Source organism: Dendropsophus ebraccatus, chromosome 12 (assembly GCF_027789765.1).
Source record: "Dendropsophus ebraccatus isolate aDenEbr1 chromosome 12, aDenEbr1.pat, whole genome shotgun sequence".
Classification (NCBI taxonomy): Eukaryota; Metazoa; Chordata; class Amphibia; order Anura; family Hylidae; genus Dendropsophus; species Dendropsophus ebraccatus.
Window position 1 is genome coordinate 5,174,812 of NC_091465.1, and position 22,017 is coordinate 5,196,828.

Below are 22,017 nucleotides of genomic sequence, written 5' to 3' on the forward strand. Positions count from 1 at the left end.
TTCATATAGACTATTTGGGAGAATGGTACTACTGTGTTAACTAATTTCTTCCACTTAGTTAGCGTGGGAGGTCTCATGTCCATCCAACGCAAAGCAATCACCTTACGGGCTAAGAATAGAACTTCACGCAAGAATATACGCTCGTGGTGCGTCCAGTCCTCCTCCGCCAGCACACCGAACAAACAAATGATAGGAGTCACCGGTATTGGTTTTCCCAGAACTTCTGTCACCATCACCATAACCTCTTGCCAATATGTAGAGATAAATGGGCAGTGCCAAATCAGGTGCCAGAAATCAGCTTTAGGTGTATGGCACCTATGGCATTCATCGGTGGCCAAACGGCCCATACGACATAATCTTACTGGCGTAAGGTAACAGCAGTGTATAATGAACATTTGGGTCATCTTATTATTGGCTGCCGGAGATACTAATGTGTGTGAACAGACTATGTCCTGCCAATCCTCATCAGTCAGTGTGGGCATATAAGTTTTCCAGTATGTTTCTGCTGGCAGGGGAGAACCGGAGACCTTCAGTTGGATCAGGTGAGTGTACAGAGTGGAAATGAGACCAGTCGGGCCTTGAGACCGTAGTACACCAATCAAGGGGTAGTCGGATATAGGCGGGCTGGGGGGTGAGAACTGAGCATTCAGGGCATGACGAATCTGAAAGTATCGGAACTGGGAGGTACGTGGTAAGTTGAACTCGTTTTGGAGCTGAAGGAACGTTTTTAAGGTGCCAGAGTCGAACAGGTCTTGTAGACAGGTAACACCATGTAGTCGCCAGAAGGCAGGGTCTAAGTTTGCGGTCATGTGGGGGAAATTGGGGTTATTCCATAGAGGGAGGTCCGCCATGACACCAGAGAAGCCATGTAGCCTCCCGGCGGCATGCCAGACCTGCCTCGCTAGTCTGTGTAGGGGCAGGTATGGCCTACACGCTCCAGTGGGGCTCTCCAATAGGAGGCGGATGTTGGGGATGCCCAAATATTGTGTCAGTCGGACTTCAGAAGTGGGTAAGTCGTCAGGCATCACCCAGGGGCGTATATGCTTAAGTTGACCCGCCAGATAGTACAAATAAATGTCCGGTAGCGCATAGCCACCCTCATCCTTAGGTCTCTGTAGGGTGGTCAGGCGCAGTTTTGCTCTCTGATTTCCCCATACAAATGCTGGGATTAAAGATTTTAAGGAGTTGAAAAACGTGAGCGGCACAGGGACAGAAGCATGCTGCAGGATATACAGACATTTGGGGAGTATAATCAGTTTAATCAGATTGATTCTCCCAGGCACCGATAATGGGAGAGAGCTCCAGATTTTAAATTTTTCCCTAACATATGACAGTAGGGGAAGGACATTTCCTGCCAGGACTCTCCGGGAATCTCTGTAGATAAACACTCCTAGATATTTGAAGTGGTCAACCACCCTTAAGCCACACACCTCCTCGGGCCACCGTCTAGGTTTCAGGGGGCAGAACACTGACTTCGCCCAATTTATTCTAAGACCCGAGAAGTCACCAAAGGTGTCAATTTTATGGATGAGGTATGGTAGCATTGTATCCGGATGTGCCATAAATAGTACCAAGTCATCCGCATACAATCCCACGCGGTCCTCTCTATCACCGCAGGGCATGCCCTCTACTGCATCATCCTGTCTGATGGAAAGAGCAAGAGCCTCTACCGCCACCGCGAACAGCAGCGGCGATAGAGGACACCCCTGGCGGGTTCCTCTACCGAGAGCAAAGGGAGGGGAACAAACCCCGTTGACCAGGACCTGAGCTTTAGGGGATTTATATAGGATAGAGATCCACTTAATGAAGACCTCTCCAAACCCAAACCTCCTAAGGACTGCCGAGAGAAAAGGCCATTCCAGGGAATCAAAGGCCTTGGCGGCATCAAGTGACGCCAAGGCCCAGTCCCCACCCAGCGCCACTCCCGTCTGGACCGCAGCCTGTACTCTGCGGATGTTATCAGTAGTTGATCTCCCGGGCATAAATCCCGCCTGGTCCTTATGGATTAATGACAATATGACCCTATTCAGTCGATTAGCAAGTATTTTGGTCAGTATTTTGTAATCTATATTTAAGAGAGAAATTGGCCTATAGGAGGCGCAATCCTCTGGGTCTTTATCTGGTTTTAGAATTACCACTATGGTGGCATCATATAGGGAATCAGGAAGAGTCTCCACCTGCAGGGCCTCAGTATACATCTGGTGCAGGGGTCTTTGTAGCTCTGCAGCATACCTGTACAGTACCTCCAGTGGCAGGCCATCAGGGCCAGACGCTTTCCCCGTGGCAAGATCGCCAAGTGCCTCAGTGATATCATCTCGCGTAATCTCTTTGTCTAACAAGGAGCGCTCATCCTCAGACAGCTGGGGGAAAGCGATGGTGGATAGATAGTTTGATAGATCCGCCTCGGAGTAATTAACTTGTGAGGCGTACAGTGACTCATAGAATTGGGAAAATCTGGCCGCAATTTGTGGTGATTCTATAAGGATGCCACCATCCTCTGACTTAATCTTAAGTATGGTTGGTGACGCAGAGTTTTGGTGTACTAATTGGGCCAGAAGTTTGCTGGATTGGTTACCATGTTCAAAGAAAAATTGTTTGTTAAAAAACAATTTTCTATTCAGTTTGAGATTAAGGTGTTGCATATAGTCACGACCCTTGGCCAGCCACTGGAGCCTGTTGTTATCGGTAGGGTCTGCAATATATCTCTCTTCCAGGGCCATGCACTGGTGCGCTAATTCTCTCTCCATCCTGGCTGTGTCACGCTTGATAAAGGATATCGTAGATTTTAGACATCCTCTCAAGAACGACTTCAGCGTGTCCCACAACACTAAGGGATTACCGTAGTTATCATGCAGGGCCAGGAACTCCTCCAATTGATTCGGTATACGATCATTGTCCCCAATTAACTGAAGCCAAAAGGGGTGTACTTTCCACCTTCTGGGTCCAGCCAAGGAGGCCGCATTAACAGTCACTAATACAGGCGAGTGATCTGACACCGCACGGACCTTATAAGAAACATCCAGCAGGGCAGTATACATAGATGAATTGCAATAAACTAGATCTATTCGGGAGAGGGCTCGTTTCCCGGGTGAGTAACAGGAGAATATCTTACGAGTAGGGTTACGGGCCCTAAAGGCGTCTATCCATCCCACTTCCCTAGTTAACCGTCCCAGAGGGGACCAATTAGGTGTAGGGGGCGTAGCCATGCCCCCGGGCGGGGTGGGGTCGTGTCTATCTAAGGACGCGTCCGGCACTAGGTTGAAGTCACCGAGACATATACACCTGGCAGTCGGGTAGTCCGCGGCAAACATAACGGCCTGATGTACAATCTCCAAACTAGCCGGAGGAGGATTGTAGATCCCCATTATGACATACGCCACATTGTTTATAAAGGCATGGACAAATATATATCTACCCTGAGAGTCTACTTTAGTGACCATGGGCTCCCAACGGAGCGTGCGGTGTATTAGAAGAGAAACCCCTCTCGAATATGAGGTATGATAGGAGTGTGCCTGCCATTGTACCCAGGGTTTATTCAGGAATCTGACATTATCTCTGACCATATGTGTTTCCTGCAGGCAGATGATTAAGGGATTGTGTTGGCGGATATGGGAGAAGATAAGTGATCTCTTTTTGGGGGACCCTAGACCCCTGACGTTCCATGATATCATTGCGAAATCAGCCATTTTGTAGTCTAGACAATGGTACCAATGTAATATATCCCTGAATTACCATATGCAATGTTCTGTGCTGGTCAAATATATCTCTTTCAGTTAGTGCTCGGGAAAAGACATGAACCTGAAACTGTATAAACTGATAACTAAACTTAACATTGTCCTCGGATAGACCATAGGACACATATATTAGGACACTCAGAATAAACAGAAGGAGAAGCAAATGGGTAATGATATCTGATATCATAAGAGTGGCTCTATTAATGGGGTGGTGCCCATCATCGATACGCGGGCATAGGGCCCCTGCTAGCCCAACAATGAGGCAACCAGTAACTGGATGAACATAAGACAGGTTCCGTGCTACATGCAGTACCAGGCGTTACTCATCCGTGGTTATCCAGGAGCTGTAATGTAACAGGGATTGTCACCGAGGGGTTATCCCGGGCGGGGAGAACGTCTTCTCTGTCTTCTGGCCCAGTCATCGGCCTCCAGGGGAGAATTGAAGAAAATTGCGCGGTCGCCATCCACCACTCTGAGGCGTGCCGGATATGCCATGGAGTAGGCCACGCCAAGATCTCTGAGGCGGGCCTTCACAGAGGTATATGAGGCTCTCTGCTTCTGCAATTCAGCCGAAAAGTCAGGGAAGATGGACACTTTTACATTGTCATGAATGATATCCCCTTTACGTCTGGCAGCGCGGAGGATAAGATCCCTGTCATTGCAGTTAAGGATTCGTGCAAGCAGTGGTCTGGCCGCGGCGCCTGGGGGAGGGGGTCTCGCCGGCACCCTGTGTTCTCTCTCCACAGTAAATGCAGCCGAGAAGACAGTGTCAGCAAATGTCTCTTTAAGCCATGTTTCCACAAACTCTGTGGGGTTTTGCCCCTCAGCTCTTTCAGGCATTCCGATAATACGGACGTTGTTGCGCCGAAGCCTGTTCTCCAAGTCGTCCGATTTCTGCTTGCATAAAGTGAGCTGTGATTCGAGGGAGGATACTGTATTAGCTAGCGGGTTCACATTGTCCTCCAGTGAGGATATGCGATCTTCTGCATGAGTAATCCGTCCCCTGAGTTTATGCAGGTCTTGCCGTAGGAGCCCCACATCTATTTTCACCTCCTCGAGCTTAACAGTAAGCGTAGACTTACATGAGGTGATGGCCAGCAACAGTTCTCTCATTGTGGGCTCAGCGGTGCTCCCAGGAGAAGAAGGGCCGGCCTCCGAGTCAGTGTCAGTCCCCGCTGCTCTCTGCGCCACAGGAGGTAGACCATCGGCGCCATCTTGGTTGTCTCCGCGGGCATAATTTTTAAGCTTCTCCAGCCCGGGTTGCGCCCTCGGTTTACCGAATTCCTGCTTGCCAATCTTTCCCATGGCTGCCCGGAGTATTTGGGCACCGGCAGGGGTCAGGATCTTGCTCAGGAGACTGGTACAAACGGGCACGGAGCGGGAGCTGTTCTCACATGCGACCGCTCTGTTCACGCGCTAAGCCACGCCCCCCACCTTTATATATGTTACAGGAGGAAGAAGGGAAAGGAGGGACATGATGGAAACCTTTATATATGTTACAGGGGGAAGAAGGGAAAGGGAGACATGATGGAAACCTTTATATATGTTACAGGAGGAAGAAGGGAAAGGGAAGACATGATGGAACCTTTATATATGTTACAGGAGGAAGAAGGGAAAGGGAAGACATGATGGAAACCTTTATATATGTTACAGGAGGAAGAAGGAAAGGGGGGACATGATGGAAACCCTTATATATGTTACAGGAGGAAGAAGGGAAAGGAGGAACATGATGCAAACCCTTATATATGTTACAGGAGGAAGAAGGGAAAGGAGGGACATGATGGAAACCTTTATATATGTTACAGAAGGAAGAAGGGAAAGGGAGGACATGATGGAAACCTTTATATATGTTACAGGAGGAAGAAGGGAAAGGAGGGACATGATGGAAACCTTTATATATGTTACAGGAGGAAGAAGGGAAAGGAGGGACATGATGGAAACCTTTATATATGTTACAGGAGGAAGAAGGGTAAGGGGGACATGATGGAAACCTTTATATATGTTACAGGAGGAAGAAGGGAAGGGGGACATGATGGAAACCTTTATATATGTTACAAGAGGAAGAAGGGAAAGGGAAGACATGGTGGAAACCTTTATATATGTTACAGGAGGAAGAAGGGAAAGGGAGGACATGATGGAAACCTTTATATATGTTACAGGAGGGAAGAAGGGAAAGGGGGGACATGATGGAAACCTTTATATATGTTACAGGAGGAAGAAGGGAAAGGGAAGACATGATGGAAACCTTTATATATGTTACAGGAGGAAGAAGGGAAAGGGAGGACATGATGGAAACCTTTATATATGTTACAGGAGGAAGAAGGGAAAGGAGGGACATGATGGAAACCTTTATATATGTTACAAGAGGAAGAATGGAAGGGGGACATGATGGAAACCTTTATATATGTTACAGGAGGAAGAAGGGAAAGGGAAGACATGATGGAAACCTTTATATATGTTACAGGAGGAAGAAGGGAAAGGAGGGACATGATGGAAACCTTTATATATGTTACAGGAGGAAGAAGGGAAAGGGAGGACATGATGGAAACCTTTATATATGTTACAAGAGGAAGAAGGGAAAGGGAAGACATGATGGAAACCTTTATATATGTTACAGGAGGAAGAAGGGAAAGGAGGGACATGATGGAAACCTTTATATATGTTACAGGAGGAAGAAGGGAAAGGGAGGACATGATGGAAACCTTTATATATGTTACAGGAGGAAGAAGGGAAGGGGGGACATGATGGAAACCTTTATATATGTTACAGGAGGAAGAAGGGAAAGGGAGGACATGATGGAAACCTTTAAATATGTTACAGGAGGAAGAAGGGAAAGGAGAGACATGATGGAAACTTTTATATATGTTACAGGAGGAAGAAGGGAAAGGGAGGACATGATGGAAACCTTTATATATGTTACAGGAGGGAAGAAGGGGGGAGGACATGATGGAAACTTTTATATATGTTACAGGAGGAAGAAGGGAAAGGGAGGACATGATGGAAACCTTTAAATATGTTACAGGAGGAAGAAGGGAAAGGGAGGACATGATGGAAACCTTTATATATGTTACAGGAGGAAGAAGGGAGGACATGATGGAAACCTTTATATATGTTACAGGAGGAAGAAGGGAAAGGGGGGACATGATGGAAACCTTTATATATGTTACAGGAGGAAGAAGGGAAAGGGAAGACATGATGGAAACCTTTATATATGTTACAAGAGGAAGAAGGGAAAGAGAGGACATGATGGGAACCTTTATATATGTTACAGGAGGAAGAAGGGAAAGGGAGGACATGATGGAAACCTTTATATATGTTACAGGGGGAAGAAGGGAAAGGGAGGACATGATGGAAACTGTTATATATTACAGGGGGAAGAAGGGAAAGGGAGGACATGATGGAAACCTTTATATATGTAACAGGAGGAAGAAGGGAAAGGAGCACATGATGGAAACCTTTATATATGTTACAAGAGGAAGAAGGGAAAGCAAAGACATGATGGAAACCTTTATATATGTTACAGGAGGAAGAAGGGAAAGGAGGACATGATGGAAACCTTTATATATGTTACAGGAGGAAGAAGGGAAAGGAGGGACATGATGGAAACCTTTATATCATTTACAGGAGGAAGAAGAGAAAAGGGACATGATGGGAACTTTTATATATGTTACAGGAGGAAGAAGGGAAAGTGGGACATGATGGAAACCTTTATATATGTTACAGGAGGAAGAAGGGAAAGGAGGACATGATGGAAACCTTTATATATGTTACAGGAGGAAGAAGGGAAAGGGAGGACATGATGGAAACCTTTATATATGTTACAGGGGGAAGAAGGGAAAGGGAGGGCATGATGGAAACCTTTATATATGTTACAGGAGGAAGAAGGGAAAGGGAGGACATGATGGAAACCTTTATATATGTTACAGGAGGAAGAAAGGAAAAGGGGACATGATGGAAACCTTTATATATGTTACAGGAGGAAGAAGGGAAAGGGAAGACATGATGGAAACCTTTATATATGTTACAGGAGGAAGAAGGGAAAGGGGAGACTGGCGGAAAGATCAGAAATAACACAAGAAAATATTACTTTACTGAAAGAGTAGTAGATTCGTGGAACAAACTTCCAGCAGATGACTGTGGTTGGTAAATGTATGATATCTGAATGTAAACTTGCCTGGGATATAAAGGAAATAATATAAGGGTTATATGGGAAACAGATCACTGATCTCAGGGAGACCATTTAAAGAAAACAGTCGGCTGCCGATATAGCACTCAATACAGTGAAATCCTGGGTGAGACTCTAAAATGAGGCTCCACAGGCTCTTTTTTTGCATATCCATATATCCAAGGGGGCACAATGCACCTAGGATTTCACTGCATTGAGCGCTTTGACCAGCAGCAAACAGTGTTTTCTTTGGCTGGTCTCCCTGAGATCAGTGATCTGTTTCCTGTATGGCTTTACTAGACATTGCTCTCGCCTAGCCAGAATCCTGCTCCACATTAATGACCCCAAAACAGCTGTCTGTGGATGGTTCTTCCCTTGTCATTGCTTTGCCTTATAGGGCCACTAAATATGGTGTTTTCCCTGCAGGGGCCACCCCTTGTCTGGGTCCTTCCCGGAGGGATATCTGGCTAGTCCTGGGTTTTGAGACTCTTAAATGAGGTTCAACTGACTCTTTTTTTAATAATATAAGGGTGGACTAGATGGACTGGTGGTATTTTTCTGACCACAATCTACTCTGTTTCTATGTTAGTATTATAACTGCAGAATCAGACTACACAGAGTTTTTCTGTTGTCTGTTACCACGGAGACACATAGGCCAATTTATGATTCAGCAGATAGTATCTACACCTTGCTGCATTCAGGTGCTTTCACCTTTTGGTCATAAACTGCAATTTGACTCCACCACGTAAAGCCTTGGGGGACAACTAAACCCACTTAGATTTCCAATGGAAAGGCCCCTTTTCGTTGTGTGCTGTAACTCTGTCCCACCTGCTGGCTCCATCTTTGCTGTCCAGGCCCCTCTCCTTGTGTGCTGTAATTCTGCACCACCTGCTGACTCCATCTTTGCTGTCTAGGCCCCTCTCCTTGTGTGTGGTAATTCTGCACCACCTGCTGGCTCCATCTGTGCTGTCTAGGCCCCTCTCCTTGTGTGTGGTAATTCTGCACCACCTGGTGGCTCCATCCTTGCTCTCCAGACCCCTCTCCTTGTGTGTGGTAATTCTGCACCACCTGCTGGCTCCATCCTTGCTGTCCAGGCCCCTCTCCTTGTGTGCTGTAATTCTGCTCCACCTGCTGGCTCCATCTTTGCTGTCCAGGCCCCTCTCCTTGTGTGTGGTAATTCTGATCCACCTGCTGGCTCCATCTGTGCTGTCCAGGCCCCTCTCCTTGTGTGTGGTAATTCTGCCCCACCTGCTGGCTCCATCCTTGCTCTCCACGCCCCTCTCCTTGTGTGCTGTAATTCTGCCCCACCTGCTGGCTCCATCTGTGCTGTCTAGGCCCCTCTCCTTGTGTGTGGTAATTCTGCACCACCTGCTGGCTCCATCTTTGTTGTCCAGGCCCCTCTCCTTGTGTGCTGTAATTCTGCCCCACCTGCTGGCTCCATCTTTGCTGTCTAGGCCCCTCTCCTTGTGTGCTGTAATTCTGCCCCACCTGCTGGCTCCATCTTTGCTGTCTAGGCCCCTCTCCTTGTGTGCTGTAATTCTGCCCCACCTGCTGGCTCCATCTTTGCTGTCTAGGCCCCTCTCCTTGTGTGTGGTAATTCTGCCCCACCTGCTGGCTCCTTCTTTGCTGTCTAGGCCCCTCTCCTTGTGTGTGGTAATTCTGCACCACCTGCTGGCTCCTTCTTTGCTGTCTAGGCCCCTCTCCTTGTGTGTGGTAATTCTGCGCCACCTGCTGGCTCCATCTTTGCTGTCCAGGCCCCTCTCCTTGTGTGTGGTAATTCAGCGCCACCTGCTGGCTCCATCTTTGCTGTCCAGGCCCCTCTCCTTGTGTGTGGTAATTCTGCGCCACCTGCTGGCTCCTTCTTTGCTGTCCAGGCCCCTCTCCTTGTGTGTGGTAATTCTGCGCCACCTGCTGGCTCCATCTTTGCTGTCCAGGCCCCTCTTCTTGTGTGTGGTAATTCTGCGCCACCTGCTGGCTCCATCTTTGCTGTCCAGGCCCCTCTTCTTGTGTGTGGTAATTCTGCCCCACCTGCTGGCTCCATCTTTGCTGTCCTCTATTTTACCTGCCTGGTTCTCACATATCCCACATAGTCCCCTGTACTTTCAAGGAGAAAATCTATGCAGGCATGCAGCCAAGAATGTGAAGGTCAGGGAGGGAATATCAGCTTTCTAGGTCACCGGAGCTTATACATAAACATGGAAATCCACTACGAATGGGAATTTGTGATAGTAACTATTAATAAAATGACGGTAAGAGCCATTAATAAGCTATTTGTCGTAACCCGTAAAACATTAGCTATTCTCCAGGAACAATCGATAGAGAAATCCTATACGTCTGCCGCGTCTCCAATCTCCTCCTAATCTAGAAATTCCACATTAGCCGCAGATTAGGCAGCAATATAATATTATCTTTCCAATAACAAACACAAACCGGACGCAGATCACATGTCGCATCCCTACAGACCGATAATGATAGCGCCACGTCCGCACCAATACATATTCATCGATGTCCGCCCACATATTGATTTCCGGGGTAATTTAGTCGTCACTTCTCACATTATGGGCTAAAATTGGTAGAAAATGGAAGCACTGGGAGAAGGAATCGATCTGTTCTTAATCATAATGTTTTCTGCCGCCTTATTATAGACAATGTAGTTTATAATGCTAGAGTTGGCTGTTCTATATAGTCCTGGTGCAAGCGGGGGCTTTAATGGAGGCAGGGGTATCTGATACTGGGTATAACAGACATATTGGTGCTGGTGCACAGACAGATCCTCTGTAGTGACCCGGTAGGGGCCCCTAAGTTCTATTGCACCTGAGTAAGGTAATTACCTTGGGTTCACACAGATAGGGAGGAGGTATTTACAGTAGTTACTGTTTTCCCCACTAGGTGCTGCTCCGTATTCTATGCTTTATGTGAAGCGCGGCTATAGGAGACTAATGGGTTAACTGTTTTTGTGTGACATGTTATGTTTTTGTCCACTTACAGGTGCAGGTGCTCCCCTCCAGTCTCTATCCTGTCTGCTGTCTTTTCTTTTTGCACACACAGCCCCCACCAATCACAGGAGAGTTTGGTCAGACCCCTGTAGCAAGGAGAGAATTCCTAGTGGGAGGAGTCAGTCTTCAGTCTGGAGTCAGTGTTTGAGGAAGCAACTAGAACCCAGTCTCTGCTGAAGTTAAGCTGGGGGCCTGGCTTACGCCAGGTCCCATGTCAGGTACACAAGCGAGTCACAGATTCTCTGTATGAAAGACACAGCAACTATGCAGTGCTAGACAGTAAAAAGGTGGAGAGCAGCCAGGAACCTCTCTAAACATGCAGGGCAGTTATCTAGCAGTCACAGGAAGTGACCCCAGTGGAACAAAGTTACTACAAGTCTAAGTATTCCACTGTGCATTGCAAGACAACCAGGAAGTCTTGGAAGTCTGCTTAGTCTAGATAACTATGCCTGGGGCTCGTACTATTCTGCAGGACGGGTAGCTCGCAACTGTAAGGCAGAAGGTGGTCAGACACAGTCTATACGTGAGTAAGAGTGTTCTTTATACTTCCTCTTCAGTTTAAACCTTTCCAGGCAGAGTACAGTAGTAATTGGACAAGGCCCTTCAGGCACCCTCTCTCCTCTACTTTCTGTTCTGCAAAACCTTTCCTCACAAGCACCTTACAGCTACCTCTACTACTAGCAACTTCAAGTATCTTTGTATTGCACTAAACTGTATTATTGCCAAGTACCCCTGTATTCCCCTGTTTCTGCAAGTAAACTGTTCTACTTTTCAAGTGTTGGACTCTGGCCTATTCTTGCCTACCCGCACCTATACACATCTACACTTGGGTCAAACCTTTCTCTGCGGGCGGGGCGCCAAACTACCATTCCAGGCTACAGTGACAAGTGCTCAAGTGACCCTAAATCCACTCAGCTACCACACCATCGTACCAGTTGATCCATTAGACCAAAAAGCCCCGGTCCACCGCACCTCCTTACATAGGGGGTCTAGTACTTTCTAGAGACCCTCCATACACAGGGGGTCTATTACTTTCTGGTGACACTCCATACACTGGGGGTCTAGTACTTTCTAGAGAACCCCCCCATAAACAAGGGGTCTAGTACTTTCTATAGACCCCCCAAACACAGGGGGCCCAGTGCTTTCTGTAGACCCCATACACAGAAAAAACAGTATTTTCGGTAGACCCCCATACACAGGGGCCCTAGTGCTTTCACAGGGTACCCAGTGCTTTCTGTAGACCCCCATACACAGAGGGACCAGCACTTTCTGTACACCCCAATACACAAATGTTTGATCAATCGTTGGCCAAACTCACCATTTTTGGCTGTATCAGCTGTTTATTGGACGGTGTCTTCTCAAACCTTCTATACTGTGAGTTCCAAACTACATACAGGCCACATTGTTGGTAACATTTTTGGGAAGACATGGCTGGACCTCCCTACATCTCATCTGATACAAAACTGTAGAAAAAAGGCAACACCCATTTTTTGCCTTTTTCTACAGTTTTGTATCACTTCTGGGACCTTGGTCTGGAACCTGAGGGCTGTGCACCCTACCTGAGCCATTGAGCCACACAGTGCCGTCCTGCAATTGCTTTTTTGTCTCCTCTGATACATTTAGCGACTAATGCTCAACTGTACTACTAGACAGGATAGATAACATGAAGTTTTCTTCTATCTTTTCCCAGAATATTAGAGACCTACCTGTAGTTCACCGGCCAGCGTACCATCCACATACGGTGATAGGACAAGGAGGTGACAGAGAAGCAGGTGACAAGGCTTAAGGTGTAGAAGGTGGAGACAAACACTTTGCAGACTCCTTCGTTCCACTCATAGTCTGAGTGCTGTTTTCTTAGTTGGACCACCGAGTACATTGTGATGGGTATGGCCATATTAAGGATATGAGTTCCGGCCAATGTACAGATTAAAAACTCCAAAGGCTTCCATTTCTTCTGTTTGGCACTTATACTGAGAATCCCCCAGGCGTTTGCTAAAAGTGAGATCCCTGAACATATAAGCCAGGCTACCGCGTTGTTGTGCAGTCTCTGCTCATCATTCATGGTGGAGGGTGAAGGCACCATTAGGAGAAGACAGTAGTGGATGAGATATGGAGACCAGCAGTAATGTTAAATGCATCTTCTGGTACAAGGTGTTAAGCTAGCGGTAATGTGCTCAGGAAAATAACAATATATCCATTGTGGCTGCGCAACCTGTAAGACATAAATATGTGGAGAATCTATTAACATAATTCAATGGTGCGGGTATCATTTTATATAAGAATAAAACTACTATAATACTGCCCCTTATATACAAGACTATAACTACTATAATACTGCTCCTATATACAGGAATATAACTACTATAATACTGCTCCTATATACAGGAATATAACTGCTATAATACTGCTCCTATATACAGGGATATACTACTATAATACTGCTACTATATACAGGAATATAACTACTATAATACTGCTCCTATATACAAGAATATACTACTATAATACTGCTCCCATATACAGGAATATAACTACTATAATACTGCTCTCTATATACAGGGATATAACTACTATAATACTGCCCCTATATACAGGAATATAACTACTATAATACTGCTCCTATATACAGGAATATACTACTATAATACTGCTCCTATATACAGGAATATAACTACTATAATACTGCTCCTATATACAGGAATATATCTACTATTATACTGCTCCTATATACAAGAGGATAACTACTATAATACTGCTCCCATATACAGGGATATAACTACTATAATACTGCTCCTATATACAGGAATATATCTACTATTATACTGCTCCTATATACAGGAATATAACTACTATAATACTGCTCCCTATATACAGGAATATAACTACTATATTACTGCTCCTATATACAAGAATATAACTACTATAATACTGCCCCCTATATACAGGGATATAACACTGCCCCTATATACAGGAATATAACTACTATAATACTGCTCCTATATACAGGAATATAACTACTATAATACTGCTCCTATATACAAGAATATAACTACTATAATGTGGCTCAGGGAAGAAACAGAGTGCTGCACCTCACACCTATGGCTGATACTAGTGCCGCTTGGCTAAATAAAAAACACATCAGAATTTTGTGTATGAATTGATCAAGCCATACTGCCCCATGTACCTCGTGCCGGTATCTGATACACATGGGTCCCTACACTAAGTCCACACCGTGCCAGTCAGTGGCCACCAACCCCGCAGGCGTGCACAGCCAGGGAACGGGGGCCATGGGACGGCCCTGCGACCCCCATGCCACAGGACCAGACCCAAAAACACCACACCAGAACCCGGCCAGCACCGCCGGCGGAGAAGGTCGCCCCCAAGCAGCACAAGTCTGGATAAGGTATTGCGCTCACCATAGCTGCAGCAAACAGAATGGGAAAAAAACAGGAGGGATTAAAACCATGTGCACTCAGGTGTCTCCTGCTAATTGCGGTCATGTGGGTCTCACCAGGAGGAGTGCAATACACGGAGAAAAGAGAGAAACAAAATGTGGCTCAGGGAAGAAACAGAGTGCTGCACCTCACACCTATGGCTGATACTAGTGCCGCTTGGCTAAATAAAAAACACATCAGAATTTTGTGTATGAATTGATCAAGCCATACTGCCCCATGTACCTCGTGCCGGTATCTGATACACATGGGTCCCTACACTAAGTCCACACCGTGCCAGTCAGTGGCCACCAACCCCGCAGGCGTGCACAGCCAGGGAACGGGGGCCATGGGACGGCCCTGCGACCCCCATGCCACAGGACCAGACCCAAAAACACCACACCAGAACCCGGCCAGCACCGCCGGCGGAGAAGGTCGCCCCCAAGCAGCACAAGTCTGGATAAGGTATTGCGCTCACCATAGCTGCAGCAAACAGAATGGGAAAAAAACAGGAGGGATTAAAACCATGTGCACTCAGGTGTCTCCTGCTAATTGCGGTCATGTGGGTCTCACCAGGAGGAGTGCAATACACGGAGAAAAGAGAGAAACAAAATGTGGCTCAGGGAAGAAACAGAGTGCTGCACCTCACACCTATGGCTGATACTAGTGCCGCTTGGCTAAATAAAAAACACATCAGAATTTTGTGTATGAATTGATCAAGCCATACTGCCCCATGTACCTCGTGCCGGTATCTGATACACATAGGCATTTTGTTTCTCTCTTTTCTCCGTGTTTTGCACTCCTCCTGGTGAGACCCACATGACCGCAATTAGCAGGAGACACCTGAGTGCACATGGTTTTAATCCCTCCTGTTTTTTCCCATTCTGTTTGCTGCAGCTATGGTGAATGTAATATCTTATCCAGACTTGTGCTGCTTGGGGGCGACCTTCTCCGCCGGCGGTGCTGGCCGGGTTCTGGTGTGGTGTTTTTGGGTCTGGTCCTGTGGCATGGGGGTCGCAGGGCCGTCCCATGGCCCCCGTTCCCTGGCTGTGCACGCCTGCGGGGTTGGTGGCCACTGACTGGCACGGTGTGGACTTAGTGTAGGGACCCATGTGTATCAGATACCGGCACGAGGTACATGGGGCAGTATGGCTTGATCAATTCATACACAAAATTCTGATGTGTTTTTTATTTAGCCAAGCGGCACTAGCATCAGCCATAGGTGTGAGGTGCAGCACTCTGTTTCTTCCCTGAACCGCATAACTACTATAATACTGCTCCCTATATACAGGAATATAACTACTATAATACTGCTCCTATATACAGGGATATAACTACTATAATACTGCTCCTATATACAGGAATATAACTACTATAGTACTGCTCCTATATACAAGAATATAACTACTATAATACTGCTCCTACTGTATATACAAGATTATACTACTATAATACTGCCCCTATATACAGGAATATAACTACTATAATACTGCCCCTATATACAGGAATATAACTACTATAATACTGCTCCTATATACAGGAATATAACTACTATAATACTGCTCCTATATACAGGAATATAACTACTATAATACTGCTCCTATATACAGGAATATAACTACTATAATACTGCTCCTATATACAGGAATATAACTACTATAATACTGCTCCTATATACAGGAATATAACTACTATAATACTGCTCCTATATACAAGAATATAACTACTATAATACTGCTCCTATATACAGGAATATAACTACTATAATACTGCTCCTATATACAGGAATATAACTACTATAATACTGCTGGTAGACTCTGGAATACCTAGTACTACTGCTGTGGATAAGTACAGGTAGAATGATGATGTCAGGCAGGGAGGTGATGATGTGATAGAGGCGTCTTTGAGAAGCTCGGTCCTATCTGCAGTAACAGTTCTTGTCCTCGGGGATGAACTTCTCTCTCTGGTCTGTTAGTAACGTGCTCTCTCTATGGTAAGTGCCTCTCTCTATGGTAAGTGTCTCTCTCTATGGTAAGTGTCTCTCTATGGTAAGTGTCTCTCTCTATGGTAAGTGCGCTCTCTATGGTAAGTGTCTCTCCCTATGGTAAGTGTCTCTCTCTATGGTAAGTGTCTCTATGGTAAGTGCTCTCTCTATGGTAAGTGTCTCTCCCTATGGTAAGTGTCTCTCTCTCTATGGTAAGTGTCTCTCTTTATGGTAAGTGTCTCTCTCTATGGTAAGTGCTCTCTCTATGGTAAGTGTCTCTCTCTATGGTAAGTGTCTCTCTCTTTATGGTAAGTGCTCTCTCTATGGTAAGTGTCTCTCTCTCTCTATGGTAAGTCTCTCTCTCTATGGTAAGTGCTCTCTCTATGGTAAGTGCTCTCTCTATGGTAAGTGCTCTCTCTACGGTGTCTCTCTCTCTATGGTAAGTGTCTCTCTATGGTAAGTGCTCTCTCTATGGTAAGTGTCTCTCTCTATGGTAAGTGTCTCTCTATGGTAAGTGCTCTCTCTATGGTAAGTGTCTCTATGGTAAGTGCTCTCTCTATGGTAAGTGTCTCTCTATGGTAAGTGTCTCTCTCTCTCTCTATGGTAAGTGTCTCTCTATGGTAAGTGTCTCTCTCTATGGTAAGTGTCTCTCTATGGTAAGTGTCTCTCTATGGTAAGTGTCTCTCTCTATGGTAAGTGCCTCTCTCTATGGTAAGTGTGTCTCTCTATGGTAAGTGCTCTCTCTATGGTAAGTGTCTCTATGGTAAGTGCTCTCTCTATGGTAAGTGTCTCTCTATGGTAAGTGTCTCTCTCTCTCTATGGTAAGTGTCTCTCTATGGTAAGTGTCTCTCTCTATGGTAAGTGTCTCTCTATGGTAAGTGCTCTCTCTATGGTGTCTCTCTCTCTATGGTAAGTGTCTCTATGGTAAGTGCTCTCTCTATGGTAAGTGTCTCTCTCTATGGTAAGTGTCTCTCTATGGTAAGTGCTCTCTCTATGGTAAGTGTCTCTCTATGGTAAGTGCTCTCTCTATGGTAAGTGTCTCTCTATGGTAAGTGTCTCTCTCTATGGTAAGTGTCTCTCTATGGTAAGTGTCTCTCTCTATGGTAAGTGCCTCTCTCTATGGTAAGTGTGTCTCTCTATGGTAAGTGCCTCTCTATGGTAAGTGTCTCTCTCTCTATGGTAAGTGTCTCTCTCTATGGTAAGTTTCTCTCTATGGTAAGTGCTCTCTCTATGGTAAGTGTCTCTCTCTATGGTAAGTGCTCTCTCTATGGTAAGTGCTCTGTCTATGGTAAGTGCTCTGTCTATGGTAAGTGTCTCTCTATGGTAAGTGCTCTCTCTATGGTAAGTGTCTCTCTCTCTATGGTAAGTGCTCTCCCTATGGTAAGTGGCTCTCTCTATGATAAGTGTCTCTCCCTATGGTAAGTGTCTCTCTATGGTAAGTGTCTCTCTCTATGGTAAGTGCCTCTCTATGGTAAGTGTCTCTCACTATGGTAAGTGTCTCTCTCTCTATGGTAAGTGCTCTCTCTATGGTAAGTGCCTCTCTATGGTAAGTGCCTCTCTATGGTAAGTGTCTATCTCTCTATGGTAAGTGTCTCTCTCTCTGTGGTAAGTGCTCTCCCAATGGTAAGTGCCTCTCTCTATGGTAAGTGTCTCTCTATGGTAATGTCTCTCCCTATGGTAAGTGCCTCTCTCTATGGTAAGTGTATCTCCCTATGGTAAGTGTCTCTCTCTATGGTAAGTGTCTCTCTCTATGGTTAGTGCTCTCTCTATGGTAAGTGTCTCTCTCTCTATGGTAAGTGTCTCTCTCTCTATGGTAAGTGCTCTCTCTATGGTAAGTGCTCTCCCTATGGTAAGTGTCTCTCTATGGTAAGTGTCTCTCCCTATGGTAAGTGTCTCTCTCTATGGTAAGTGCTCTCTCTATGGTAAGTGTCTCTCCCTATGGTAAGTGTCTCTCTCTATGGTAACTGCTCTCTCTATGGTAAGTGTCTCTCTCTATGGTAAGTGTCTCTCTCTATGGTAAGTGTCTCTCTTTATGGTAAGTGTCTCTCTTTATGGTAAGTGGTTCTCTCTATGGTAAGTGCTCTCTTTATGGTAAGTGTCTCTCTCTATGGTAAGTGTCTCTCTTTATGGTAAGTGTCTCTCTATGGTAAGTGTCTCTCCCTATGGTAAGTGCCTCTCTCTCTATGGTAAGTGTCTCTCTCTATGGTAAGTGTCTCTCTCTATGGTAAGTGTCTCTCTCTATGGTAAGTGTCTCTCTTTATGGTAAGTGTCTCTCTCTATGGTAACTGCTCTCTCTATGGTAAGTGTCTCTCTCTATGGTAAGTGCTCTCTTTATGGTAAGTGTCTCTCTCTATGGTAAGTGCTCTCTTTATGGTAAGTGCGCTCTCTATGGTAAGTGTCTCTCTATGGTAAGTGTCTCTCTCTATGGTAAGTGCCTCTCTCTATGGTAAGTGTGTCTCTCTATGCTAAGTGCCTCTCTATGGTAAGTGTCTCTCTCTCTATGGTAAGTGTCTCTCTCTATGGTAAGTTTCTCTCTATGGTAAGTGCTCTCTCTATGGTAAGTGTCTCTCTCTATGGTAAGTGCTCTCTCTATGGTAAGTGCTCTGTCTATGGTAAGTGCTCTGTCTATGGTAAGTGCTCTGTCTATGGTAAGTGTCTCTCTATGGTAAGTGCTCTCTCTATGGTAAGTGTCTCTCTCTCTATGGTAAGTGCTCTCCCTATGGTAAGTGGCTCTCTCTATGATAAGTGTCTCTCCCTATGGTAAGTGCCTCTCTCGATGGTAAGTGTCTCTCTCTATGGTAAGTGCCTCTCTATGGTAAGTGTCTCTCACTATGGTAAGTGTCTCTCTCTCTATGGTAAGTGCTCTCTCTATGGTAAGTGCCTCTCTATGGTAAGTGCCTCTCTATGGTAAGTGTCTATCTCTCTATGGTAAGTGTCTCTCTCTCTGTGGTAAGTGCTCTCCCAATGGTAAGTGCCTCTCTCTATGGTAAGTGTCTCTCTATGGTAATGTCTCTCCCTATGGTAAGTGCCTCTCTCTATGGTAAGTGTATCTCCCTATGGTAAGTGTCTCTCTCTATGGTAAGTGTCTCTCTCTATGGTTAGTGCTCTCTCTATGGTAAGTGTCTCTCTCTCTATGGTAAGTGTCTCTCTCTCTATGGTAAGTGCTCTCTCTATGGTAAGTGCTCTCCCTATGGTAAGTGTCTCTCTATGGTAAGTGTCTCTCCCTATGGTAAGTGTCTCTCTCTATGGTAAGTGCTCTCTCTATGGTAAGTCTCTCCCTATGGTAAGTGTCTCTCTCTATGGTAACTGCTCTCTCTATGGTAAGTGTCTCTCTCTATGGTAAGTGTCTCTCTCTATGGTAAGTGTCTCTCTTTATGGTAAGTGTCTCTCTCTATGGTAAGTGTTCTCTCTATGGTAAGTGCTCTCTTTATGGTAAGTGTCTCTCTCTATGGTAAGTGTCTCTCTTTATGGTAAGTGTCTCTCTATGGTAAGTGTCTCTCCCTATGGTAAGTGCCTCTCTCTCTATGGTAAGTGTCTCTCTCTATGGTAAGTGTCTCTCTTTATGGTAAGTGTCTCTCTCTATGGTAACTGCTCTCTCTATGGTAAGTGTCTCTCTCTATGGTAAGTGCTCTCTTTATGGTAAGTGTCTCTCTCTATGGTAAGTGCTCTCTTTATGGTAAGTGCGCTCTCTATGGTAAGTGTCTCTCTATGGTAAGTGTCTCTCTCTATGGTAAGTGTCTCTCTCTATGGTAAGTGCCTCTCTCTATGGTAAGTGTGTCTCTCTATGGTAAGTGCCTCTCTATGGTAAGTGTCTCTCTCTCTATGGTAAGTGTCTCTCTCTATGGTAAGTTTCTCTCTATGGTAAGTGCTCTCTCTATGGTAAGTGTCTCTCTCTATGGTAAGTGCTCTCTCTATGGTAAGTGCTCTGTCTATGGTAAGTGCTCTGTCTATGGTAAGTGCTCTGTCTATGGTAAGTGTCTCTCTATGGTAAGTGCTCTCTCTATGGTAAGTGTCTCTCTCTCTATGGTAAGTGCTCTCCCTATGGTAAGTGGCTCTCTCTATGATAAGTGTCTCTCCCTATGGTAAGTGCCTCTCTCGATGGTAAGTGTCTCTCTCTATGGTAAGTGCCTCTCTATGGTAAGTGTCTCTCACTATGGTAAGTGTCTCTCTCTCTATGGTAAGTGCTCTCTCTATGGTAAGTGCCTCTCTATGGTAAGTGCCTCTCTATGGTAAGTGCCTCTCTATGGTAAGTGTCTATCTCTCTATGGTAAGTGTCTCTCTCTCTGTGGTAAGTGCTCTCCCAATGGTAAGTGCCTCTCTCTATGGTAAGTGTCTCTCTATGGTAATGTCTCTCCCTATGGTAAGTGCCTCTCTCTATGGTAAGTGTATCTCCCTATGGTAAGTGTCTCTCTCTATGGTAAGTGTCTCTCTCTATGGTTAGTGCTCTCTGTATGGTAAGTGTCTCTCTCTCTATGGTAAGTGCTCTCTCTATGGTAAGTGCTCTCCCTATGGTAAGTGTCTCTCTATGGTAAGTGTCTCTCCCTATGGTAAGTGTCTCTCTCTATGGTAAGTGCTCTCTCTATGGTAAGTGTCTCTCCCTATGGTAAGTGTCTCTCTCTATGGTAACTGCTCTCTCTATGGTAAGTGTCTCTCTCTATGGTAAGTGTCTCTCTCTATGGTAAGTGTCTCTCTTTATGGTAAGTGTCTCTCTCTATGGTAAGTGTTCTCTCTATGGTAAGTGCTCTCTTTATGGTAAGTGTCTCTCTCTATGGTAAGTGTCTCTCTTTATGGTAAGTGTCTCTCTATGGTAAGTGTCTCTCCCTATGGTAAGTGCCTCTCTCTCTATGGTAAGTGTCTCTCTCTATGGTAAGTGTCTCTCTCTATGGTAAGTGTCTCTCTTTATGGTAAGTGTCTCTCTCTATGGTAACTGCTCTCTCTATGGTAAGTGTCTCTCTCTATGGTAAGTGCTCTCTTTATGGTAAGTGTCTCTCTCTATGGTAAGTGCTCTCTTTATGGTAAGTGCTCTCTTTATGGTAAGTGCGCTCTCTATGGTAAGTGTCTCTCTCTATGGTAAGTGTCTCTCTCTATGGTAAGTGTCTCTCTCTATGGTAAGTGCCTCTCTCTATGGTAAGTGTGTCTCTCTATGGTAAGTGCCTCTCTATGGTAAGTGTCTCTCTCTCTATGGTAAGTGTCTCTCTCTATGGTAAGTTTCTCTCTATGGTAAGTGCTCTCTCTATGGTAAGTGTCTCTCTCTATGGTAAGTGCTCTCTCTATGGTAAGTGCTCTGTCTATGGTAAGTGCTCTGTCTATGGTAAGTGTCTCTCTATGGTAAGTGCTCTCTCTATGGTAAGTGTCTCTCTCTCTATGGTAAGTGCTCTCCCTATGGTAAGTGGCTCTCTCTATGATAAGTGTCTCTCCCTATGGTAAGTGCCTCTCTCGATGGTAAGTGTCTCTCTCTATGGTAAGTGCCTCTCTATGGTAAGTGTCTCTCACTATGGTAAGTGTCTCTCTCTCTATGGTAAGTGCTCTCTCTATGGTAAGTGCCTCTCTATGGTAAGTGCCTCTCTATGGTAAGTGTCTATCTCTCTATGGTAAGTGTCTCTCTCTCTGTGGTAAGTGCTCTCCCAATGGTAAGTGCCTCTCTCTATGGTAAGTGTCTCTCTATGGTAATGTCTCTCCCTATGGTAAGTGCCTCTCTCTATGGTAA

The 22,017-nt window shown here is 45.5% G+C and overlaps 1 protein-coding gene across 1 annotated transcript in view; it reads right to left on the bottom strand.

Annotated features, from left to right (window-relative positions):
* Positions 1 to 22,017, bottom strand: part of GPR153 (G protein-coupled receptor 153) — a 74,834-nt gene that overhangs the window by 29,941 nt on the left and 22,876 nt on the right. The window contains exon 2 of the mRNA XM_069947189.1: positions 12,602 to 13,107. Coding sequence (XP_069803290.1) covers positions 12,602 to 12,978 — 377 coding nt within the window. The 5' untranslated portion in view covers positions 12,979 to 13,107. The remainder of the gene's footprint in view (positions 1 to 12,601; positions 13,108 to 22,017) is intronic.